The following is a 27819-nucleotide window of genomic DNA, read 5'->3' on the forward strand; positions in this document are numbered from 1 at the left end:
AATGTTTACAGAATAACAATTGGTCAAATTCCCAGTATTAGAGATAACCATTTTTGAACAATTTTTTTACAAAATGGGCATGTTACTATACAAAATAGTTATTTATTATTAAGGATGACACTTCTATGATTTCCTCATATATTCTGAGAACACTGTGCTCAGTGGATAACAATGTTCCATTATTTGGATATGCCATAGTTGAGTTAATTTTCCCCTTCATTATTGAATTTTAGGTTATTTTAAAGTTTCATTATTATTTGTAAATAATGCTATAATAAACTTGCTCATTTTTCTTCATATCTGTGATTTTTCTGCTATAAGTTACTATAATCAAACTTTTGTGTAAATTTGGGTTACTTTCAAGGGAGTTGAGAGAAAGAAGATAAAAACAAAAGGCTAACATTGATTAAGATTATCTTTTTGTCTTAGTTTTCCAGATTTCCAAACCATACTAATTTTAGAGATTTCTACCAAATATGCCATTCTGTAACATTATCTTTGCCCAACATGATTTTTTTTCTATACCCCATTTTTAAATCCATACCATTACAATCAAGAAAACAAAGTTCCCCTTCCCTCAGGAAAAAAAGGCAATGATTTTATCAAAAATATTTTATTTACAAAAAATCAATTATACTATACATCCTATACTGGAAATACATTGAATAATTGCTAAAATAAATACAGGCAATTAATTCAACTTTCTAAGAATGAGAGAATTTGACATTTGAATGTTATCAAAGCTTAACTTAGAACATAAATAGTTAAAAAGGCAAACTCAAGTTTTAGTCTTAATTATTGGCATGGTGTGTTTGTTTCCCACAGGCTCTCCAATCCGTGAGAGTCTGAGATTCAGAAGGTGAATGTACCTTTTTATACTCGGTAGGTAGAACATGCAGTTTTTTTCTTAGGATATTTGTACTAGGTATCTGCATAAAAGGGAAGCAGAAAGACAGGAGCACACTGCTTGATCTTCTTCACTGTCTCTGCTTCACCACAGTGCTTTGTATTCAACTATTCACATGTTCTGATTGTGCATCAACACAGGTGTACACAGCACCAACTACAACTCAAGATCAATCATGTAAAAGACAAACTGAACAAATGAGGCCCCGTAGCAACTAAATTGGTCAAGTTCAGAGTATCAGGTTCATCAGCTTTTATATGTGCCAATTCTTGATAGACTTATTAGATCTTGCTGTCATTTCTATTGTGCAGACATTTTTATGGAGACCAAGAACAGGAGAGATGAGGCCATTCATTATCTGAATAATTCAGGGGGAAAAAAGTCTTCCCTGGAAAGTAGAAGGACACAGAGATTTAATCTGCCAATTTTGAATCTGTACATTTTATATTTATTATAATTTATCCAGTTTACCTGGGTAAACATCATATTAATACATAACGCAAAATTGCCAATTCAAAAAATAGATGAAAATGTTCAATGTACAGATAGGAACTGGTGCATTCAGGTTATAAAACAGGACCTTGAAGAACTGCATTACATTTGTCCAAATTATTCAGATATTTTTTCCACTTTCCATTTTATTTGGTTTGGGAAAACATAGCTAGAATTATTCCTCTTTGATATTCATGATTTGTCCAGTGCTGAATGCCTCGTGTTTTCTTTCAAGGACTAGCATTCCCTTTTTATTACCTGAAGAAAAACTTGCACTTTTCTACCCTTGGACCTTGCTCTTCAATGAATTCTTTTGATACACACATAAGTGTGTATGTTTACTACCAAAGTGGAACAGATATATTGGCCTTTTCTAAAATAAATGAAAACCAAAAGTTAGAATATTGAAGATTTTAAATTCTTTTCACAGAAACAAACTATTCAATTTTTAAAAGGGACAGAATAAGAGAAATATTTTATTCTTTCTATCATGAACATCAGTTAACCAAGCTTCACATTTTGGGCAAGTCTTTTTTTTTTTTTAAGTATGATTTTTTCAGAATTTATTTTTATTAAAAAAAGGAAGAACAGGTGTATTTTGGCAGTAAAGTAAAATATAGAATATGCAAAATTTGTTTTTAAAATCAGCATACAAAATTTTAAAACACAGTACAGTTATATCAAAATACAGCACAGCCAACGGCCTTCAACATTTCCTTTGGCATTTCATTTGGTAGAGTTAAAAAGAAGAGAAATCCTTCCTAAAAAAAATTAGCTATCAAAACAGTCCATAAGTTAGGTCGTATAGGTTGAAAGAACTTTTCCTTGAGTTTCCAAAATCCTTTTCTTCCATGATGACCCACATAAAGCATGGCTAGTGAGGTATATAGGGCAAACACTGTCAGGCAGATGCACGGTAAGGAAAAAGTGCATAAACAAAGAATCCATCCCATTTTCATAGAAATAACAGATTAATTTCAATTTCTTCTTATTGATGTATCATTTTACTTTGGCAGAATCAAAATAATCCATAAAAATGTCTTTGTTCAAGTCGCAGCAGAGTGATATGTCTCCTTTGGTGGCATCATCTGATGCCACAATTACTGTAGCGCCCCTGGAGGAACTAAGGTGTTGTGTGTGTCTGCTTGTGTGCCTGCAAACATCAACAATGTGAGATCATACATCGAGCACCATGTCATACTGTTGTCCCTTCTTCCGCCTGCCACATTTATTGATGAGAACCACATACAGCGTCAAAAGCATGACCCAATAGCATGCATAGAGCAATGTTCCAACAATTAGGACTGTCTGTTTGGATTCTGAAAATGGCTTTTTAGATTCCTTATAAATGGTGAAAATCACACCACCCAGGAGGATTGTAAACCAAACTGACACTGGAATGAGTCCTATGAAATTAACAACAATGGTTTTCCTTCCAGATGTGCCCCACCCAGCTTTGTTTATGGTTGCAATTGCAAACATCTTAGCAGGAAGTAAACTGGACATGTATAACACTGAGTAGAGAGACATAAAGACCATGACGATATTTCCTCTAAGGCAGCTGGCAAAAGATGATTTTATGAGACCCACGAGCTGGACAGTCAACAAGAAGAGGAGGATGTTCCAAATTTTACCCCGGTAGAAGAGCTGGATTACTGTGGCAATGAGAAAGAAAGGAAAGAATCCAGTGATAACGGCTTCATAGGTCATCCACAAGTGATGTTTGTGGAACCACATGGCATTGTACAACCACTCCCGGAAGTAGGACTTGCTCCAACGGGTCTGCTGGTTCAGCCATCTAAGATATTCTATAGGCGTTTCAGTAAGGCACTTGGATCGAGCTGTGTATTTTGTTGCATAGCCCAGACTCAGCACCCGGTTCGTTAGATGCCTGTCATCGCCGAAACTACACTGGTTGCCCATAAATTCCTGATTGTACCAGTCTTCCACAAACTCATGCAGCAAGGAGTTTCTGTACATTCCCAAAGGTCCACTAATGCACTGGACACACCCAAAATAAGACTGACAGGCCCTCTCTATATTAAAGGCCATCCAGTATCTCACACTGCTGAGGAAGGAGATCCAGGAATCATACTTGTTTAAAATCTGCAAGGAGGAAAATAAAATAATAAATAAATAAATGTATGCTTTAGCTAAAAATGCCAAGAAAACCTGAACCATACTGAGATGACTACCTAGCATGAGATTTGTTGTTTTATCCCCCTACTTGGGCTTCCTTCCTCTTTTTGACATAGTTAATTTTGTCTTCTGTTTTGCTAGATTAATTTGACCTGTGTGTGTGTGTGTGTGTGTGTGTGTATTCTTCTATAGTGACCATTTTCTTCAACTTCATTATTCTTGTCTTCTTTTTGCTGTTTTTTATTCTTGTTCCAGCTGTTCTGATATAATACTGAGTTTTTTAGGCTTTAGTTCTCAGTCCATAACTGCTTCCTCCATACATTCTTTCCTACCATCTAAAGTGTGAAGGTTTTAAAGTCCTGCTCCTTCCTGTTCTAGCTAATTTCCAATTGATCCAATCCCTGTCTATCAGTTTTTCCTTCCCTGCTCTCCACATTGTCTTGTAATGCCAATGACATAAGAATTCGCTCTGACCTCCCCATAAAATCTGAATCCTGAAATAATGCTTTACATAAAGTCTATTGAAAATTATGCCTTTTCTTGGTTATATGTCTAAATGCTCTTCACTGTCTCACTATTATTCATTTTTTAATCTAGATTTTGCATGCTTCCTTTGTATCACCTGTCTATTTCTTTTGTTCTTCCTAAAACAATTTGTTTTCACCATTTCTACGAACATGCATACACAAAATGGGTTACACAGCAACACAAAATCTAAATTTTAAGGTTAATTATCCATATACTTCTCATCTTTTGTTAAAGTGTAACCCCATGTTTTCAAAGGACTCTTGTTTTAATCTTCATACATCTTCACATACTCATTTTTCAATTGTGCAAGTTTCAAACTTACCTTCACAAATACTTGTTTCACTAATTGTTTTTCTATTGGTAGTAAATGATGGTTTATATTGGAATACCTACCTGCTGTTTCTTTGCCTTATTAGTATACATTTGAGTTGCAATTATTTTCTCCCTTTGTTTTCCAATTTGTATTTTTTAATCCATCACACATTGGACAGATTTTAAATAGAAAAGTATGTTTTTACCATATTTTCATTTCTTTACTTCTATAACTAAGTGAATTCCAATATCAGATTTTAGCAGAACACTGAAGATTAACTTGTGACCCCAGGAGATATGGGTGGAAATCATTGCACATGTATGCTATGTTGTATATAATCAGTCACTACAAACACAGGGGTTACCCCTGACTAAGGAAAGAAATAATAAATCATTTCAATTTAGATAGGAAATGAGACATCGAAATGGACCCATGGCACATTCTAATGGGTCCAGCACCAAGAACAATACCTGGCACAGAATAATAAATATGTATTCAATGGATTGATGAAAGAAAGTGTTTTTAAAAGTGTCTTCTTTAAAAAAAATGAAGCTATATGCACCTGTACGTCTCCCCCAACACCTCCAACCATGGGGTCTTCTTCTAAAACTTTCACCATCTCCACAGATGAAGCAGGGTCAAGCATAGTATCTGAATCACACACCTGCAAAGGAGAAAAAAGAAAATGAGTTAAAGAAAAGAACTATGAGTGCATTTTAGTCAAAATTAGGCATATATGCTATGCCCTAAGCCTTACTGTCACAAGACTTCACTGAACAAGTATCACAAGAATCTGTTATTTTTGTTTATCATGGACAATGCAAAGAGTAGACTTTTCAGAAAGTTCAATATTTAAGTTAGTGACATCATCGCTAGATAGAAGAGCTAAAATATTGTGCTGGGTATAATTTATAGGCTAACCAGGTTTTTCTCACTTTGCCTGGGATGTTCCAAATTTTGACAACAAAAGTCTCCTGTCCCAGGTAACACCCCATTCCTGGGAAACTCAGATGGTTAGTCACCCTAGATGTTTTTCTTCAGTTGCCTCAAATAAAAATTGAAAAACTTGTCTCTCAGTTTTGAATAATAATAATAATAATAATAATAATAATAATAATAATAATAATAATAATAATTATCCAACTGTACTAAAAGAAGATATATTTAGTGGAGCCCCCACCCATCATTTCATTTTAATATGCTGATTGAGAGACAGAAGGCAGGTCTCCTCCAGGTGATTGTATGGTTGTAAAGCAAGAGAATTCAGTGCCCATACCACTTGGGCTCGCAAATACCCTCTTTTGTTGCAAAGGGAAGAGAACTCATGTGACCTTCAGAAAACCTTTTTATTCTAGAGTGTTATTTGTTCTTCTATGCCTCAGAGTTTAAAAGCAGATATAAATCACCATGGGTTATTCTAGAACTGTCAATTGTTATTCTTAAAAACAATCTTTATAAAAGTCATAACAAGCAATGATGAAACCAAACCAACTACAAAATTAAAGTTAAGATTATTGGAATTCCTCTAAATGTGTGCACCCCTACTAGTCATTTTTATCAGAGGCCAAAGTGAGGAAGGTTATAAATAGTAATTTTCCTTCTGGCCTGACTTTGGGAAATTTAAATGAATAATGAAGCAGATTAGAGAATCCATATTACTGCCTGTACCGCTATGAGGCTGACATGAAGAATAGGGTTTCTCTGTGTGAAGGAGGAGGGTCATAATCATGTGCCCCAGCACTGAACTCAGTCTCTCACAATGTCCAAGTGGGACTTGCCTCCTCTGCAGACACAATGTGTGCCCCTTCAAAAGGGTCTGACTGATGCCGTATCTTTTAGCAGCCCCATCCCAGAACACAGGGCAGAAAGAAAAGCTGGGTAAACCATTACTCCTTCCACACTCACCAATTAGATTAAGGCACAGCTCTTCTCCCGGGAAAGGAGGAAGTCAGGTGGCAGAGTCCTGGTGGGCTAAATTTATGGACAGAGCTGCCTCCATATCATATGAGAAAACCAGAACTAGGAAAAAAAATGTCCCCATCTTCCTATCTGCTATGATCTGAAACTGTCTGTCCCCCTGAACACTCATGTTGAAGTGGAATCCTAACAGAACAGTGTTGAGAGGTGGTGGGACCTCTAAGAGGCAGAGCCCTCACAAACCGATGGCTTTTTCAGGACCAGGCTGATCCTCACTCAATAAGCTCTGGCTCTTTCAGAACTGGATTAGTTACTGTGAGAGTAGGTTGATACAAAAAAAAAATTAAAAAGAGGGTGTCCCTCGTATTTGGTTGTGTTCCGTCTTCCTTGCACATGCTCACAGTTGTCTTTCTCTTTCCTATCCTATTGTGATGCAGTAGACAAGCCCTTGCCAGAAGCTGCTGCCATGGCCTTGGACTTCTCAGTTTCCAAAACGGTGTGTTAAATAAATTTTTTTCTTTATAAATCACCTAGTCTCAGATAATCTGTGATGAAAACAGAAAATAAACTAGGACATTATCCCTGGAATATTTACTAATTGGACATAGTATTTTTTTCTGTTGAATGCACCAAGGCCCTAACAAACACAAATTGATCAGAATGCACATGATGAGCCAGCCAAACAATGAAGGACATGATTGGCGTAGAATATTAGCTAATTTTTTTATTATTCTGCCACCAGAGCCAGCTATACTAGTTGAATTGAATCGATTTAGTCTATTTACAATCAAGTACCACATTAACAATACTTTGTTCAAAGACTGACCACATTTTACCGTGTGTCTATAAGATTTTCGAATGATCTTGTAGCCACCTTTGTTTGTGCCAGTGCATTCTATGATGTCTGTAAGATGAAATCACCCAGTGATGCATTTCTCAGCTTATATTCCTGTCATTAAGTGACAAGTGACTATAATTATAATCAAAAGTGATTATCTTAACAGTTCTCCAAACTCTACCATAAAAAGTCAACATTTGAAAAAAAAATCAGTGTATAGCTGCATAAAGACTCAAGGTTGAAGAAGATACTAGGTAAATACAGAATGTATTCTTCATATTATTTGCTAAGGAATCACAAAATTTTTTAAAAGTACCACTCTTAACTTTACTAATGGCTTTTTTTGTGTGTGTGAAACGTTTTCCATTAATGAAAAATGCTGTTGAAAAAAATGATTTAAGTGCATTATTGGAATTTAAGGATTCAAGGAGTATATGGGACATTCAGTAATAAAAAGTGAACTTATCACACCTATAGATTTAAGTATGGCAATTTGGGGGTTAACTCCTGTATTTTTAAAATTTTAGTTTGGTTATTTAGAAGCACTCACTTTTAAAACAAGAATCTATTTATTGCTTTTTGGCATTTCATTTAGGTTCAGCATAGTCTCTTTATCTTAAGGAGGAAAATTAGAAAAAAGGTAGGCATTAATTTTTTTATTTTGAAAAACAGGATTTTAATGGCACTTGGTTTTAAATCCAGCTATCCCAAGCCTCAGGAACTACACAAAGTGATCTGAGAGAGATGTTTTCCTCTCCTGTGTTTTGTCTATCACCAGTTGGTACATGGCTTCAAGTCAGACAGGAGTCCTGCAATAAGGGTAGAGAGAGGTGAAGGCAGAAGTCCAGCCCACCTTAGAACCCAGCCTCCCAAGTTCATGGCCACACCCTCCTCTATTGACTTAAGCTGGGAAAGGTAAAACCAAAACGGCTAAAATAAGTCTAAAAACAACAGGAAGGGAGCAATCCGGAATTAGTGTTCAAATAACTCCGCCTGCTTGGGAGCCCAAGCAAGCAGGGAAAGAGCCTCTTTGAAATGACCACACTTGAACCAAACCTCTGAGGTTCTGCATATTAAAATTGGCCTGTGCCCCTCCCTGTTTCCAAAAGGGAAGTGCCAAATGTCCTCTGAGAGACTGTTCCCTTGGTGACCTAAATGCATTAGAAGGGAAAGCTCTCAGAAGTCTCCTGAGAATGAGGTTTCTTCTATGAGGATTTATGAGTTTTAAAGAATTTCCATTCCTGGATGTTATTTGATGACTGAATGCCAACTGGAAAGTCAGTCTTTGCCAGTCTGGAAAAGCATGTATATTCAGGGACACAGTGACGTTTGCTTAGTAGGATGTGAAGAACACTGCCTTGGCCCTTAAAATCCGCAAAGACAAAATATCTAGTTACCTCCTCACCAATAACAAGTGTGCACGTTCATGAATGTTGGCTGTTCAGCTCTGGGCTAGAATCTGTGGGAGACACACCAATTCATGCAGAATTGAACTTCACATAAGGAAAAATGACAGACATGATTTGCATACAGGAAACCAACCGGGAACAAATCAAAAGTCTTTTTGGCCACACTGAGAGTATCACTGCAATTTGTTGAAAGATTTTTTTACTAGGAGATTTGGAAATGAAGCAAAGTCACAACTTTGGAGTAAAAGGAGTGGAAAATGACAAGATAAAATTATTGGAAAGAACCAGGCATCTCAGTTTTATCCACAGAATCAAGTGAAAAAAAGCATATGATCAGTGCCCTTTCAGCTATTCTGTTCTAGCCAAGAGTTAACACCTCCCTTTAGTTCCCTGTCAAAATAGGAGCTGGCCACTGGGTCAAGTCCAGCCTGCCACCTGTTTTGATATAGCCTAGTGGCTAAGAATGTCTTTATCTTTTTAAGCAGTCTGAAAAAAAATCAAAAGAATATTTTATGACACATGCAAATTACATGAAAATCAAACTTCACTGTCCATAAAAATTTTATTGGAATCTAGCCATTCTCACTCATTTACATGTTCTCTATGGCTGCTTTCACAGGACAACAGCAAAGAGGAGCAGTTGCAAAGCCGAATATTTACAGGTTAAAACTGAAGTGGCTGGTTCTTCCTAATTATATTCTAGCCTTATTTGTTTTATAAGCAAAGCTTGCCAACCCTGGTTTCAAAATAATAATCTACTTTCATTAACATAACAGCCACCATACAGACTCTGTGGCAGTGGCACATGCCTATACTCTCAGCTGCTCAAAAGCTGAGGCTAGAGAATTGCAAATTTAGGTTCGTCTGAGCAGTTTAGTGAGATACTGTCCCAATTTTTTTTTTTAAGGAGCTGGGAATATAGCTCAAGTGTAGAGCACCTAAAATTCAATCCCTAGTACCATGAAAAATAAATATCCTAAATAACAGCGATGTGGAGTTTAAATATGTTTTAGCCTCAATTTTAATTCTAGGATTTTTAAAGTTGCCTCTATTTTCTTGTGCTATAAAGTATAAAAAAGTATATTGTTTTAAAAATTAAAAATAAAGAATAGGATATTAATAAACTTTTTCTTTTCTTTTTTTTTCTTTCTTTTCTTTTGGTACTGGGTATTGAACACAAGGGGACTCTACCACTGAGCTATAACCCCAGCCCTTTTTATTTTTTATTTTGAGACAGGGTCTCACTAAGTTGCCCAGACTGGCCTTGAACTTGGGATTCTTCTGCCTCAGACTCATAAGTAGGTAGGATTACAGACATGCACCACTGAGCCTCACTAATAAACTATTATGCAGATTTTATTTAGACTTTGCCTATTTTAATACCCACAGAATCAAGAAACCTAAATTAAAATATTAAGTCCCATAACTTACAATGTCTATAACCTTGGACAAGCCCTGTATCACCATCATAGTGCATTAGTGAGACTCCACATATGAAAGTACTTTGTGAATTAGAAAGGACTGTAGAGTAGAATCCCATTAGTATAAAGTGATGACCTTTAAATTTTTATACTTCTTAAGCAAATCTAAGTCTAAAGAATCATGGTAATCATTACCACAAATATATGTCTCAGTGGAGAAAATCAGAAAAAGGAACATGAAACCATCCATTGCAACTTTTCTCACTACTATTAAAAGTTCATCGACCTCACAGCAATCCCAATAAAGTTCTCTACAATGTTACTATTTGCTCCATCCAATACCTTTCAAATTCTAAGACACTGTCTAAAATACCATGTGTCCATGATTCATTTTTTAAAAAAATATCTTTTCTTTCAGCTTGACTGATGGATCTCCTTCTCTACCACTCATTCTACTTCAAAGAACGCTGAAAGCCAGTGTAACAAGAGGAAATCTTTATTCCTCCTACTGCCTTCAGTGAGGAAACAGGTTGAAAACAAATCAAGACCACTGATGTTGCTACTGGCTTCACCCTTTTCCTGTTATAAGTCTCAATCCCTTCTTAAACCTGAGCTTCATCTTCATTTTGATCCTTCATCTTAACCTTGACCCTTCATCTTAACTTTGACCTGGTGAGTCTATTTTTAGAGTGTCTGCAGTTTGCGCTTGGTCCCTGCCACACAACTTATCCAAAATAAAAGAATATTCTGCTCATCCATCCCTAGCAATTTCTCTAAGGAAAAGGGGTAAGGACCAGAACAAAAAACAAACAAATGAACCCAAAAGACCTTACAAATAGTTAATTACTAGGAAACCCAAGATAGCTCTACTCTCCCTGAACTCCTAATGGTGAACCAGAGTAAACATACCATAGGAAGGAAAGGAAAGCACTATACAAGACCTTGGAATCAAATAGATCTGGTTCTCAACATAATTCCCAGCTGTGTAAACTCAGACTAGCTTCTTAACTTGTACTCATCCCTTCATCTTCCTGAGCCTCCATCTATCAGGTGAAAAATATGACTACCCATACCATCTCCTTAATTGGTAGGGATGGTTGATTAATGAGATAATGCTTGTAAACCACTTAATAATGGCTAGCTCATAAAAAAATCCTCAATAAATGTCGGTCACATGTACTAAGAAGTGAAAATTCAAAACCAAAGGCACAAATTCAAGACAATAGTCCAGAGAGAAGGCATCTTTGTATTAATTATGGTAAATAAGCAATAATTTACTCAGAACGAGGAAACCAATGTCTCATCCAACATCCAACCAATTTATATCAAAAAGCTGAATTCTAGAGCAGACAGACAGTTCGAAAGTCCTTAGATTGTGTTGTTAATTAGGGAAAAGAAATAAAATAATTAGAGAGTGGTTTGAGCTGATTTATGATTTATTCCTGACCTAGAATGTACCATTGTGAATTTTTTTAATTGATCTTATTTTTTTAAATACATGACAGCGGAATGCATTACAATTCTTATTACACATGTAGAGGACAATTTTTCCTATCTTTGTATATAAAGTATGTTCACGTCAATTCATGTCTTGGTACTTTTTTTTTTCATTACATTACAAAAGCTCATCATGTGGCCAATGTCATACTTAGACTCATTTAACTTTACATAAGTATGCGTTGTATCTTGCATCTCTTCATTAGCATTGAACTTGAAGAGTGTGACTTTACTCAAAGCTTCAGACGCTAAGTCTATAGTCAGCCAACACCCGTGACTCTGGGACTGAGGTGAGGCAGAGCATCATGGTGGAAGGACATGGTGGAGGGAAGCAGCTCCACCTGGTTTGGACATGGCAAACAAGAATATGATCTTTGGACATGGCAAACAGGAATATGATCTTTGGATTTGGAAGTATATAAATGTAGATAACAAACTTATTTTTAAAATCTAGACCCTGAAAACTTCAAAGTCTGGTGAAAAGGAGTAACATGGGGCTGGTAATTTTTTTTTTGGGGGGGGGACTACATATATGCAGGACATGGGAAAAAAAACAGAAAACAAGGACAAAAAGTAACCTTTACAGAAACAAAATATTGCCCACAATTTAAAATTTCTGATATAATCAAAAATGTCAATGAAAGGCTCATCTCTGAAAGTAATTTGGCTTATGATATGGGATCTCAAATCCAACCAACAGAAAGCTTCTAATTCACACACATCTAAGCAGTTTGGCAGTTCTGTTATGTTTTTCTTGAATGGAAATAGAAAGATATAAGCATTCCTTTAGAGAATGAGTTATACAAGTCATTATAATATAATTCCTACCTTTAGTCAATGTATAATCTCTTCCAAGCATTAAAGTAATAAAAAAAGTTATTGGTTGTTCAGTCTCCATTTTTAAGAAAGCTTGAACATGAGTGAAAGTTACAGAAGCTGCAGAGTGAAGGTGACAAGCCACCAGGAAAAGTGGGGAACCAAATGTTGTCAACTCTTTTAAGTCTTGAGCCATGAAACACCTTTTTTTTCCCCAAATGTTTGAAATTCTCATTCAAAAAAAAAAAAACAAATCAGAAAAGCCCATAATGGTAGCTCTTAAATCAGAGTTTATATTCAAGAATCCAGATTTGGGGAAAGGGCAGCTTCAAAGTGATAAGCCATGATAGTAACTAATAAATGAAAAGAAATTTTGATAATTCTCTTTGTTTTAGTCTCTAGCAGATCTCTAGTATGTTTCTGAAAAAAAAAAAAAAAAAAAAAAAAACCAAGAGGTCAATGGAGATAAAATGGTACTGAATTGAATCCCAAGCTGGGAGGGATCTCAGTGATCATGTGTTCTACAAGCTCATTTGATGATTCAATTGGAGCCAAGTCCATAGCAAATAAAGAACAGATCTGGGTCTGGAATTCAGATTTCCTCATTCCTATTTCAGTATGCTGTTAATCCTTTCCTCTGACATGAAGAATAGAAAGAAAAAAAATATTATCAATTCTGGAGTCTAGCCCTCAGAACATTTCAGTTGCTTAGGCTTTCTGTAGAGAACAGGAACCAGGCAAATATTATACACAGTTAATTATCATTATTTATGGTAGTTATGTTCTCTAAAGTTGCCATGAAGATTGATTAGCTATTACCAAAAAATTGCTTCTAGCAGAAACACAGGGTTAGGTTCCTTTAAGTCTCTGTGTACAAAATCTTTCTCAACCGATCAATACGTAACCCTTTGCAGTTCCGGAAGCCTGGACAGTCAGAAGATCAAAGTGTTCAGTGTGTAGTCTAAACCTTAAGAAATTACAATTTTTACAGGTTAAGCATGGTCCGAAATCAGGAGATTTGAAGAGGAATAGCAGGATGGAATTATTAGTTTCAGAACATTAAAAGATTTTAGCATGTGTTGGAGTGCTTGGAACTGGCTGAGAGTCCCAGGAGGCACTAGGGCCTAGTTCATAGCAGCTGCTGGGGTAAGTCTATCTGGAGGGGTTCAGCCTGGAGGAAGGACAGTTCACAAGCCTGATCAGGGCTACAACAGGAAGCTTATTCTAACCTTTCATATTTTGAATTATTCTTTTTTCCTGGACAGGCACAGTGTGAAGTTGTCAAGGATACAAACAAAATTCAAAACAAGAGTGATGGAAGAAGGGGATTCGGGAGGGGAAGGTAAAAGAAAGAGAAAAAAAAAAAAAAAAACACACAAAGATTTATTGATTAGACCTGACAAATGTAGCAGTTGTTTTAACTATAATTAAAGGCAAAATATGAAAACAGATGTTTTCTCGTTTTAGGCATAGAGCATCATTCTTCATACCTCAAAGTTCCTCTCATATGCCTGCCTTTAAGAATATCCTGCCATCCTCTCATTTAGGCCTAGAGTTGCATATGTAGATCCTAAATTTCCTGCAATAACTGAAGCCACCTCAAATGTGAAAGTTCTACCCTTGGAAATCAGGAGAAACCTAAGAGAGAAACTCAGCCAACTCCCCAGAGGAGAGCTTACTATGTGGATAGGTATCGACAAAGAAATACCTCAAAATTCTTCATATATAAACTAAAATTAATCCTAAGGGACAAATGACAGATACTATAATTTTTTTAGTATGGACTAGCTGACTATATAATAAATATATTAACAGTAAAAGTTGTAATCATATTAACAATAATATCATGAACAACTCTTGCTAAGCACTTGGAATACATTGTTTGACAAAATTTTCTTCAAACTGTTTCTAAGATGGCTTTGTTCTTTCCAGTAAACTGATGCTTAGGAAGGTGTTTTTTTTGTTGTTGTTGTTGTTTTTTTTTTTTTTTTTTTTTTTGTAGTGGTGGTGCTGGGGATAGAATCCAGGGCCTTGTTCATGCAAGGCAAGCACTCTACCAACTGAGCTATATCCCTGGCCCAGGAAGGTGGTCTGCAAGGTCAATCAGTTAGTAATAGCTGTGATTATGATCTCAGCAAATTGACTCAAAAGCCAATGCTCATTCCCTTCTCGTAACTCTGAGATCCAACAGTTAAGACTTCTGGCAATAAAGACCCTTTAAAAAATAGAATGGGTATTCTGAAAACTAGGACTTTACTTTTAAGAGGACAGTGTTCCAGTAGCTTTCTTATACCAGTGATATTTCTTCCTTCTTGATATCTCATGTCCAAAATCCAATTAAAGAATTTACAGAAAATTAAAATTAGAAAATTCGCAGGGATCTTCCTAATGTTCCAAAGAAGAAACCTCAGTGAGAACTGGGACAAGAGAAACCCCATAGTGAGCTGTCAGCCAATTACTGAGAGACACAGTCTGCCTAATTTTCATGCAAGCCAACATCATTACAGATGCTTTCAAAGGTCAAGTTGGAGTGAGTGAGGTAATGCTGTTTGGGGAGTGAAATAAACATTACTTCAATTTTGCTCTAAGTTTTTTTTTTTTAAACTTGTTTTTGTTTTCCTTGTCTTTCTAGCTCAATTTTGAATGCCCTGTTCTTTTTAATCAAAATCATCCTCTCCACTCCCATTTTTCCCAGTCTGTGTCCAAAACATAATATAGACTTTCCTCAGCCTGCAGATTCTGTCAAGACCCCTCGCTTAGGTCGACACTATTTTCTTACAAGAGTTGGAGACTTTTAAGGGTGTAGAAAATGATGTTGGATTTGACTTGGCAGAACGTAGGAGACAGAGAAGGAAAGGTGGCACAGGAAGGGAAGGAAGGGTCTCCTGTCTAAATAATCTTGATTTCTAACCAAGAACATGACCCCCAAGTTAAGCATTTTCATAGATAGTCTTAGCAGTTTTACAAGATTTTTTTTTCTGTCTTTCAAAATGTGCTTTCAACAGTCGTGCTGTTTTCAAATGAACTGAAAGAAGTACTGTGTTCAGGACAAGGATGGGCTATAGCATATGACTGGAGAGACACAAAAGCTGCTTTATTTCAATGTATGTTTGCCCTGGCAGGAATCTGGGACTTACCTGTACATAATCCACACTTCGACCCAGTGCTCTGAAGGCCGTGTACATGACTTCTCTTTTTCCACCCCATTTTTGCATGATGCAAACACTTTTGTTGGACAGGACCAATTGGGTTACATGCTGAGAGCTTTCTTTATGTGACTCATCTGTCTCACCAGGTCCCTTTTCGTGGAAGTTGTTCTTCCAGATGTAGGTAGCTGATTTGTCCCTGCCCATGACTTCACTGAAGATGTCCATCATGTAAAGGTCATCGTCCGAGTTCCCATCGATGACCATGACGACTTTAATCCCAGGGTAGGTTAGCCTCTTCACAGATTGCAAACATTTCCTTAAGTAGTCTGGATCTTCTTGATAGGCAGCGATGCAAAGAGCAACAGTTTTGTTCAATTTAATGGGGGTTTCTAGGGATTTTTTCATTTTTCGGTGCTCCAAAAAGGCAAATAGGCTTTGGATGATGAGGTGTGATGCTAAAAAGGCACCATATAGTCCAAAAGAGAAATAGTAGTTATCTGTTTGGATAAATTGATAGCCAACAATATAAGCAGCTGTGATTCCAAGGAGAAGAGAGACTCCAAAAAGTGTGGTTCCAATTATTCTCAGGATGCATAGAAACCTCTCACAATGCATCTGCAATATAATCAAATGACACTCTCAGTTAACCATTCCTGTCCCAAGCTTGTTATACACATGGTGTCAACAGGGGGCACTACACGGAGCATGTAGAAGTTCTACCACTGTTATTCCCTTCACTTGCTATGTGACTTTTGGCACCCACTTTGCTCATCTGCAAGATGAGGCTAAAGAAACCCTTCTGGCACAACTCAAGAATCCAATCCATAATGGTGCTATTGAAATATCATAATGTATTAAACTACTACCTAGATGTATTAAACAAATACCAAATATATTAAACAAATTTCTTTGCTTTTATCAGCACACACACATTGTTTTTAATGTGTCAGCCTCTCTGACTATAGCATACTCTATGTGGTCATAGCTAGGCATAGAATCAAAATTTCTGAAGCCCAGCATAATCTTTCTTCCTGTATCAGGTTATTCTTACTCTTTGACACTGACAAGTTCAACACCCATGGAAGATTTTGATAAATTTCTTATGTCTAATTTCATCTCATTTCCAATGCAAATCCTTCAATTTACGTCCTTTCCATGTATCTGGCTGAGATTGGAGGTGGAGAAACCATCTCCTAGCTCATCAATTGACTGTTTGAACCTCACTTTCAGAGCTTCATTTTGTTTGTTTTCAATCTGTTAATAAGGAAGTTTATCCTTGATTAACTCCAAATCTCCCATTGACACAAACAATTCTCTACTCCTAGGTGTTCTGCACAATATTTTTCAAAGCCCTTGTAATTTTGAACTGGATACACACATCAAATATCTATCCCTTTCATCTATCACCATCAATATTAGATGTTAGATCCTGGGGATCAGGAACCTTATTGGAACACAGTAAGTGTTCCAATAAGTAAGTGTTTGTAGAAATAATGAATATCTTCAAGAAGAAATAACATCATGCTTAATTCCAACAGGTGAATGTGCATACTATTAAAAGCTGAAGGATGTTAGACCTAAAACATGTTTTTTAGTTTTTAATTATAACCAGTTTTATACTTTCCCCTACATTTTATGTGTCTCTTAAGTGAGATTCTGAACAACTCAAAGCTAAGAGAGCCATTTTTCTGTTCTTTTCAAAAATAATTTCCAGTGCTGGGCATAGAAAAGATGCTTGGTAAACCTATTATGTCATTTTCCCCCTTGAGGTTTTCTTTCCTCCTCTTCTAAGAATGGACTATCACAAGGACATAACTGATATAAATGTAATGTTCCCATCTTTGGACCTTTATATCAATTTTGGATATTTGTCTTATTGGTATATAACTAGTGCTTAATCTTTTTCTTTGACTCAACTAATGTTTTAAAAGCTAAAAAAGTTATTTTAAGTAGAAACTGGGGCTAAGATTTATCTCTGTAAAACCTCTTGCTTGATATGCATATTTATAGTTTCCTACTCCAAATCAAAATTTAAAATTGAATATCCACATAGGAATGTAGTATCATCCTGGTTGTTGACAGTTGCATGGCCACCATATTTTTTCAGCTCTAGAAAGACACCATTCACACCTTCTCTTTCTGTTCATGTATCAAAATGGTCCTGAGTAGGTATGCATTCTACTGCTGTTAACATTAGCATGGCTGCTTTTGTGTTACCTCTCTTCCCTGAGCACAGACTGTGTGGTACACCCATGACACTCCAGCCTCCTGAAATCTGAGATGTGCATCATTTAAGAGAGAGGGTGTCCTCCTCCAATCAACCCCTTCTGCAGGCTGGGTACACACATCAACATCTAGGGCAGTGTAGAGTCCCATGATGGAGCTTGGTTTTTGAATTGCCTTATAGAAGGGAGTCTCCCAAGAATCAGGATATCTGCTTGAACTCGGAGCCCAGCGCAGTGAGGCACTCCTATAATCCCAGCTATCTGGGAGGCTGAAATAGGAGGAGCTCAATTTTGAGACTTGATTGGTCAATTTAGCAATATTCTGTCTCAAAATAAAATTTAAAAGGCTGAATGTGCAGTTCAGTAGTATGTGTGGGGCCCTGGGTTCAATCCCCAGTACCACTGAGAGAGAGAGAGAGAAGAGAGAGAGAGAGAGAGAGAGAGAGAGAGAGAGAGAGAGAGCGAGAGCCCACAGAAAGGGGACTTCCCTTGCATTTATATTAACAAGAAATGATTTCTGTATTTTTATTTATTTCTGTTTGCTGCTGTGCATTTGGGGGTTTAGTTTACCCTAGCTAGTATAATCTAGGTAATACACAGCAGCCTAGAAACCAGGTTTCTAGCATATGGACATCTGTTTGTTGTTGTTGTCATTGTTAAATGTAGATGATAATGTTTTTCAAAGACTCTTTACAGGGCTGTGCTGAGTAGCAAAATAAAATCATTTGTGAAAGTGTTTTTAAAAAAGAAACACAATGCAGTTTAACATATCTGTTTTAAAAACGTACAAAACAAGCACAAATGTGTGTTCCACTTTTAGCAGCTGCATAGAACACCGTACTGTGTAATATGGGAGCCTAACAGAAGCGACCTCAACACAAATGGAAAGTTGAGACTACTGCAAAAGGGTGAGATGCTGAGTCTTTGGTGAAAGGCAAGCAAATACAGCATCCCCTTAATTAAAACAGCTGACAGGATGCTGAGCCCTCACAAAGGGCATGTTAACCAATGCCTGAAGGTGCTGGGAGCACCAGACTTAGAACTTGTCATTTCCAAGACATGAGTCATTCTCACAAGAGTGAAAAATTTCATGGGGACTAAAGCACTTTGCCAGGCAGAAGCTTAAGTGTGTATTTAGCTTGTGTTTAAATCACCATCACCAGCAAAAGAGCTGCCTGACATTCTTTTCCATTATTCACATTTTCCTTGCTTTTATCAGCACACGTGGACACAGAGAGTAGTCACATAGCATCTGCTGGCCACCGCTAAAGTGGGAACACCCTCTTACATCATGGTAGCCTCAGGATGTCCTTTTGAAGCCTGGGAAAAGTTACTAATGAACTGCAACCATGTCACTAAAATTGAACCCTTATATTCCTGCTCCATATCTCAGCATGGCCTAGTATGACACACAGCATTTCAGTACAGCCTAAAGGGCAAAAGGCCCATCTTAGAGCCAGCTTTGCTGAGTGAAGACATTGATCTCAGGGAGTGATACACAGGATGTGTTTTTTCTTTTATTATTCCTCTGGGTCATTTCACAGCTATGGGCGCCATATGTGTAAGACCTTGTGAGACAATCCCTGATTCATGTGCTCTGGTTCGTAAGCATACTTTCCTATTAAAACAGGAGCATGGCTACATGGCTTTTCTGTCAAGTTGGAAAAACAAAGTTCCCTGCTAGATCATAAGAGCTTGCTTACTGTGAGACAGAAAGATTATTTAAAAATCTATATTCCACAAATAATTAAAATAGGAAAAAGTAATTTTTGCTCATTATCAGACTTGAGCCTATTAAAAAATATTTTTGACCTTTAAATTGCTTTTGAACTTGACACCAATTACTTAATAACTTCTGTTGTCCACAGAACTGAAATCAAGGTAAGGGATGGCTTAATAGAGTGTAATGTAAGATCCATAAAGTCAACACACACACACACACACACACACACACACACACACATCTGTTCTCAAAGGACAAAAAACATTGCATGGTTTATACTATCTACTACTACCATTCAATAAATATCTGTTGAATGAATGAAATCCCATCATTCCTATCATCCTCGTTATGATGGCTGGTAACATTCATTCATCATTTATTAGATTTTAGTCAGTGAAGAAATTTTTTTGCATTTTGTTTTGTTTAGTAGCATGATCTTAGTTAATCTTAGTGGCTTTAGGTGACAAATATATTCTTCACTCATGTTACAATATATGTATATGCCAAGGGAACCAAGAGGCTGAGTATGTAAATTTGCTGTCCAAAGTCAAAAACCATACTAGGGGCACATACTAGTCTAACACCTGACTCTTCTTGATAAATATTTGATGAATAGAATTGAATTCTCATGACAGGCATCATCTTTTTGTTCTAATAAAATGGCATTGTATAAGGGAGTTTGGGGGAAAATTTTGAAAGTGGTATCCCTGCTATTGTGGAAAGTGGGGGATGGGCACTTGTTCAAATACAGATTCTAGGCCAGCCAATTATCAGAGAGGATTTCTGGTCTCACATACTTTCCCATGTGAGTGCACCCTAAAGGGACATGGGGATTGTTTCAAAAGAAGCTGCCGATTCCATCTATGCAACAGCAATTCTGCTTCTAATACCAGCAGCCAAAAGTCTGTTTCACCATAAGAAAGGCATTACTGTTTCCATTGAGTCCACCTGTGGAGCAGATATAAAGCCTAGCTGTTAGCTCATATACCCCAAATGGGACTCTTTGGGTCATTGGGCCTCAGAGCCTTTTCCTCTGCCTTGACCTTTTTACATTACCCAGAGAGCAAAATGTTGGATGAAGGGAGAACAACAGCTGCTCTCAGTGCCCTAGTGCAGTGGTGAAAACGAAGTTCCCATAGTTTTCATAAAGTGCTTCTTCCATTTATTTATCTGGTTGATGTGAATTCAAATTTGTTGAGTCAGCATCTCTGAAAGGCTGCAGAGATTAGGTCAGATGGCCCTCTTGTGAGAGGTCACAGTTTACCACTCCTTTCTAAAATAACCCCCCACCCTGCAATCTCCTTACCCCCAGCATATGCTCACCCTTTGCCCTGCTGGGTTTTCTAACTTGTTCCTGTGCACTCTCCAGAACACAGGGAATTACAAGTCTCCATAACCATTAGGTCCCTATACTGAAAGCTACTGAAAGCTACTGAAATCAGGGTTTGGCACATAGAAGGTACTCAAATTTCAAATGAATGCATAAATTCTTTTGGACTTAGGCAGTCAATGTAGACAGATAAGCATGGGTCCCATCCCTGTCATCACTGAAGGAACACTGAATACACGCTGAGAGTCAACCAGGCCCTTAAGGTACCTCCCTTCCAATGGTTTTTCTTACTTTTTCTCCCCCATTACCATTTTTAAAAACAGCTCCATACTTTCTTGCTTAATATATATGAATGGCTGTAGGCAATACTAAACCAGCTCTAAAAGACCTTTGGATAATAAAGACAGAAAACACACAAGAGCAATGTACAACAATTTTGAGTTGCAATTTGAGCAATCTTATGATTTCAGGGGTTGTGTTTGGGACATGAGGAATAATGAGATCTTCTTTTATCAACCTGCAATCTATTACCCTGGTAGTATGTATTGTTGACTAATCTATACAATGCTTCGCATTTGGGTTCTAATGACTCAAGCACAAGTGTGCCTGTATGTTTTCTCTTCAATTGGAAAAATTTAATAACATTAACTAGACTAACAAAAGTTTTTAAATAATATACACTAGTGTTCAAAATCCACCTCTCATTCCAGAGAATTTGGCCTAAAGAACCAAACTGAGTTGGGACAGAGTCCTACCTCTTTCTTTAATTAGTTGGTTGACCCTGACCAAGTTCCATAAGAGCTGACATCTTCATTTTCCTCTATAAAATGCAGCTAATCATACTGACTCAAACCACAGATAATGAGATTTAAAATGGAACTCATTTAAATACCTAAAATCTTCCCAGTTATATTATTGTCCTACCAGTGACAATTACCTAATGAACCAGACCCTCCACCCCTTTAACCTATTGTTGGTTAGATAACAAATAATAACTGTGTCATGGTGAAAAAAAAATAGAAGGGTTGGGAATTAGAAGAAATGGATTCATCCCAACTCATGCCTTATATTGGCAAACTGACTTTAAGCCAAACCTTGAGGGTTCTGTGAAGAAGTCATATGTTCTTGGACAATTTAATTATCTTTGAACTTCAAAATTTTTAGATATATGATCAAGACCCATTAAGTTTAAAACTGCTACTACCATCACTGAGTGTCTATAAGCAGGATGGAGTTTATCTTCAGTATTTCACTTTTGTGCTCTTCATCACTGCCACCTGATGAGAGTAGATGGCAAATTCTTCCTCCTATCCACTCTTTAAGCTTCACTGCCTCATCTTTAACATGGGAATAATTCCTTTTTACAGGATTATTCTAACTAGGAAGGATAGCATAAACAAAGTCTAGCACTTGAAATATGTATGCATTCAAAAATTAATTATTGTGGGTATTATTGCTGTTGCAAACTAACATTTCAATCCAAAGGAAGAGTAGCTGAAGTTAAAGGGCACTTGTACTTCCTCTCTTCCTCATTATATTTTCAAATCCACTGAAGACTAAGTCAGTGTTGTTCTAACTTATAGCCAGAATATAAGCACACAAAGGCACAAAAAATGATGGAAGACATTAAAGAATGTGTCTATCCATAATGAAAGCATTGTTTGATATCATATCTCATCAACAGAACCAGTTCTAGAGCACAGGATTTCTTTACATATAAACTTATGTTGTGTGCAAAGAGCAGGAAAAAGGCCTTGTACCATAAGGAGAACAATTAGAATTGGGACTATTAATATATGCAGGTGACACCAGCAAAGACAATGGAAATCGGCTTCTTGGAAATAAATCATAATCTCATGGTGGCTGTCTGCCTGTGAATGGTGGATTAGGAAGGCATAGTGAGTCAAAAATTTAAAAGTAGTATTTCTCAAATTGTGCTGTACATCCAAATTAACCGATGACTTGGGAAAGTCCCTGACATGTGGCTCTAACAACATTCTAAGTTAACTGAAAGGAATTAATTATAATCTCAGGAGATTCTAATGTGCAATAAAGTTTGGTTTTGCATCCACTGGGTTAAAGTCAAAGATGTCATGCCTCATTTGCATTGATGCACATCCTTTCTGTGGATTCCCTCTGCTAATGTCCCTGTCTAGAAATCTGAGACAAAAATACTCACATGAAATCCCTCCCCAAAGTCTTCACATTAGAATACTTGCCCTCTGGGATACAGTGCACTGAGACCCCTTTCTTTTCTCCCCCTTCTGACCTCCTCTTCCTGTCTTTGAAGTCTGCCTCCATATTCAAGGCAGTTATACTAGCAAAGATCCTAGGATCAAGTTGGCAGGATTAGGATACAAGCCTTTTAAACACACCATCACACCAGTGGTAGCTGCATCCAGAGCCTTAGGTTTCAGATTTCTCTTTCTTTGCACCATCAATTTTAATCAATTACTCCTAGGATGCCAATGCTCCCAACTGCTTGATTAGATCCTGAACTTTATCATCCTTAACTTAGTTACAGATAAGGGGAACATTCCAAAGATTTGACATGAAATTTTCATACTATATTAAATGTGCAAGTATGTACTCTGCCACTGAGTATCTTCACTACCCGTATTGAATCTTGAGAACTATCTTTGTAGGTCAAAATCATGGACAGTAAAAGGCAACACAAATGCCAAGACTCTGTGTGAAATCTTTTCTGCTCCTCTCAAACAGATGTAGTTTCTTTTCAATTTGAGACCCCATAAAATTTAGCTAATCCAGCTGCAGCATAGTACAGTTCAAGGATATTATACTGAACTCTTGGATTAAACTCCATCCACATCCCTTACTAAAACTGTGACTTTGAATGAATCACATAACTCTTCTGAGGCAAGGTTTCTTCATAAAATATTCTTTTCAAGTTAGGATAAGATACAATATACAGAAAGTGTCTACTTTGGGACCTATAACATAGATATGTGATAAATAATGGCTATTGTTTCTTATAAGCTATATCATATTTTGCTTTATAGAATTTTGGTTATTTGACTTTTTAATGTTTATTTATGTTAATTTCAATTTTTAATTACCTGAAATACAAATGTATTCAATTAAAAGACATCCATTAATAAATACTTAATTTAAAAAATAAAACTTAACACTGTGACCTTATTATATTTAATCAACTCATATCAATTACATTTTCCTATTTTGTAAGCAAGGCAGTATATACCTATGAATTCCACATAGATAACATTCAAAATATTCTTCAATGGGAACTGGGGATATAGCTCAGTGGTAGGGTACTTACTTGGCATGTGCAAGACTCTGGGTTAAATCTCAGGCACCATAATATGCATGTATTCTTAAATAATTTAAGGCTACATGTGGTAGGGGATGATACTTATTCTATGTAGATTGCTGCCGGGTAGGAAAGGAATAAAGTGTGGAGCTGTCCCCAGGCTGCTCTACCAGCTCATCCTGGCAACTTTGTAGAGGAACTGGCCTGGGTATGCATGCAAAAAAGGAGAACCCAAATGAAGACATGGGGTATATGCACTTCATGAAAAAGCCAGGAAGGTAATAATGCAATGACTTGTTATTTGATCTTAAGTTTAATGCATAACTGTGGGATAGACATTGTCAAAGCAGATCTCCACCTTGATCCTTAGACAAAGTGCTTTCCCTGCCTTGCCAATAATAGAAAAAGAAATGCATCAGTAAAAAGGTATGTGTTTTAAAATTTCAGAAACAAAAACATTTTAAAAGAAATCTTAGTTCACAAAGACATCATGCAGAGAAAAGTACTATAACCTAAAGACCTAACAAAAATGATCACGTCCAAGCTAATTTACTTTCTACAAACAGCTTTTTATTGGTTTGTTGCACAATTCCTGTTTTCCAGGAAGGTACTTGACTAAGTATCTCCTTTTCTTTGAAGAAAGTCATAACTTTATTTGATGCAAGCCACCAATTTATTAAATCTTTGAATTTCTATATGCTTCATAACTATCTATGTAAAATAAGTTTTCAATTCAAGCAATCCAGGTAGCATGCATCTGCCAGTATACCTACAACACATTTCCCTATGTATTTGTCTCCGGTAGTATATAAGCAAAAAGAGAATGGAAAGGATATTCTAGATTTAATCCAGAAAAATTATGTAGAATTTGGAATTTTTTTTTTCAGAATGCAAAGGCATACACAATATAGTATACATACCAAAATAGGTATTTTAAGGTATTAAACTTTCATTGAAAGTGAATAGCCAAGCTACTAGGGAAAACTTCCGTGAAAGAGGATGGGTATTCAAAAAACAGTATCTCCGCTGTATATGTAATTTTATTAAGTGTTTAAAAGGGATGTAGTAAAACTAATTTTATGAATGAGTCAACTTGCACATATTGGAAGAAAAAGGAGAACAAAAGTTCTTTTCAACCCAATTCTGTAAAATCTAAAATATCTACAAATATGTTGACGGGCGTGAATAGCTGTTCTTGTCCATTCTATAGAAGTATATATTTTAATTAAAAACCTTGTAGCATACATATGAATATGCATTGATCATCAAAACTTTATTATTAGAATGACCTTTTAAAAAATCACAAGCCGGCTTAACACCTCCGAAGGCATATTATCATATGCTTTCACCCAGGGCAGTGAGAAATCTGAGGCTGCCCTGAAATCTACATCGGGGAGTAAAATCCTTCTCCCTCTAACCAGCCTCCCCACGTCTTCAGCAAAACCCGTCCACCAGCTTGGTTCGCTTTACTCTAGGCTGACTTGAAAGTCTACAGATACTCAGGCTGTGAGTTGAGGGGGAAGCCCTTCCTGACCAATCAGGGCTTCCCTACCTATTGCGTCACACCTCCCCCTGGGTATGACGTCAAAGGCAATCCCAGCCCAGCCTCTAGGGTTGAGGAGGTGTAGCATTTCTGTGCAGCTGCAGCGACCAACTTGGCAGCCACTGTTCTAATGGGCGGGGAACTGGGCAGGGAGGTGCCAGAGGGTTTTTGCCTAAACCCTCTGGGAGCGCGGCTATAGCAGCTTGCTCCCCCAGGAGCAGAAGCGCGCCAGTGCCTTTCAGTCCAAGAATTCAGCGCTGGCGTTTGGGGATGGAGGGAGAGGCTCTGGATGAAACTGGCACCTAAGGCCTTGAAATAAGATCGGGTTCCTGTAAGCCCTCCTCCCCAGGCACCGCCTCTCTGCTCCCAGTCCCTCTTGCCAGCTTTAATGATCCTTTCAGCGCCGTTTCCCCTCGCCTGCGTTTCCTCGGGCAGAGGAAGCAGCCTCTCTCGCCTCCCGGCTCGCACCCTAACACAGAACCTCCTTTCAGACCCGCCCTCCTGTTCACTGGGACCCATTTCAGAGCGCTGGCTCCTTCTGGGCGGGAACTAGCGTGACCAATTCCGCCTAAGGTGTTGATTATCCATCCCAACTCTGCCTCTGGCTTCACTCCCACTTTCACCCGGGTTCCCGTGGGCCCCCAGCCCCCACCCTGTTGTGGGTGCTCGGGACGGCGCCCCCAAGTCCTCCACCCAGTGGTGCCCCCAGCTGCAGCTGGGGAAAGAAGCGCCGGCGTGCTCGGTGCCACGTCGGAATTGGCTGCTAGGTCGCTGCAGCTGCCTGAGCACAGCGCGCGGTCCCCTCGCACGCCCAGCCCTGGGCGGCGGGCGGGTCGGCGCTGCGCTGGGAGGAGAGATGCGCGCCCTCCTCCAGCTCCCAGCTGCGAGTGCCACCGCCTGCGTCAGGGACCCCTGGCCGGAGTAAGGCTTCCGGAGCTGAGCTGAGCTGAGCAGGGACAGACCCAGCCTGACACTTTAATGGGGTTTGGGAAGCAAAGGAGGGGAGGCTCGGTAAAGGGGGAGTGGCCGAGTGAGGCCGGTAGCTGCGAGGAGGTGGCGGAGGACCCTCCTTCTCGGGGGTCTCAGCTTGTAGGAGCTGGAAACCGGGATCGCTTAACCCTTTCATTCCAAGCAAAAAGAGAGCTGCTTAACCGTAAAACCCGCAGGACAGTTACAGGGTTTTCCGTCCAACGTAGTGTGTGGGAAAAAAAGAAGAAGGAGGGAGGAGGGGTGGGGAGACAGGGGGGAAAGGGAAGGCTGTGCGGGATGCATTTTCCTTACACAGTGGAAATTCTCTTTTTCCTAACACAGAGTCCCTCTGTCGCTCCAGAAGATGCAGAATGGAAAAGTACATCTCAGGACAAACAGCGTTGCCCAAGAGAAGCTACCTGTGTACCCAAAAAAGCAGCGGATTTATGGCGAGAGCTGCAGGGATGGGAAAAGACGGATATGTTGCTAAACTTGATACTGATCGGAAATATTCTCCGATTTTCAATATGTTGGAAATTTTCAGACCTCAAACTTTTCTATAGAAACTGATATATATATATATATATATATATATATATATATATATATATATATTTTTTTTTTTTTTTTTTAACATTCACTTGGACAATTTCTTCCATTTCCCTGGCCTGAGGACCTTCATACTTCACCCAAACGCCTCTGTGTAACGTACCTTGTTCAGCTCTCGGTCATAAAGTCGTCCTCAGCCTGTCTGTGTGGTCCCGGAGGGTCGCTGGAAGGCAGTTTCCAAAATTGAGGTAATAAGAGATCAGATGAATTTGAGACGACCGGCCAAAAAAAATAAGAAATTTAAAAACAACATTTAAAAAAGATGGGGGAGTCTCAAATGTTTAGTACTCTCCCACTTTGAAAGGAAATTCACTAATATTCTTTTTATTATTTCCGTTGCACTTCAGTCTTCTAACTCTTTTAAAAAAAATTATCAGTTTTAAAAAATAAATTAACTTTTTTGTGGGTTCCAGTCCCCCTCCCACCCACCGATAACGGAAAGTCTCTTTTTCGTATTTAAAAAAAAAAAAAAATGCCGGTGAAGACTCAGCAGAACCCAGGAAGCGCAGAATCAATCGGGAGAAAAAGTCTTTGGCTAGGGCTGGTTCAAGTCCCTGGTTCAATGGGCTGCTCGAAGCCAGGACTGGGTAATTCTTTCCAGACGCTTTGACTTCTCCTTCCTCGCTGTTGTTGCCTTTCTGCCTCCTCCAACTTAAGGGGGTCTTAACAAGTGAGCTGGTGGGTGTTTTAATAGGGCGGAGGAGG

At 38.0% G+C, this 27819-nt stretch overlaps 1 protein-coding gene across 1 annotated transcript; it reads right to left on the minus strand.

Moving 5' to 3' along the window:
- Positions 1 to 27819, minus strand: HAS2 (hyaluronan synthase 2). Its single transcript, XM_081266578.1, has 4 exons — positions 27218 to 27819; positions 15415 to 16041; positions 4942 to 5043; positions 1 to 3505 (listed from the first exon to the last, which is right to left on the minus strand). Exons 2-4 carry the CDS (start codon positions 16039 to 16041, stop codon positions 2576 to 2578), a joined length of 1659 nt encoding a protein of 552 aa, XP_081122704.1. The 5' UTR covers positions 27218 to 27819; the 3' UTR covers positions 1 to 2575.

The sequence above is a fragment of the Spermophilus citellus genome (genome assembly GCF_964194105.1).
Source record: "Spermophilus citellus genome assembly, chromosome: 14".
NCBI lineage: Eukaryota > Metazoa > Chordata > Mammalia > Rodentia > Sciuridae > Spermophilus > Spermophilus citellus.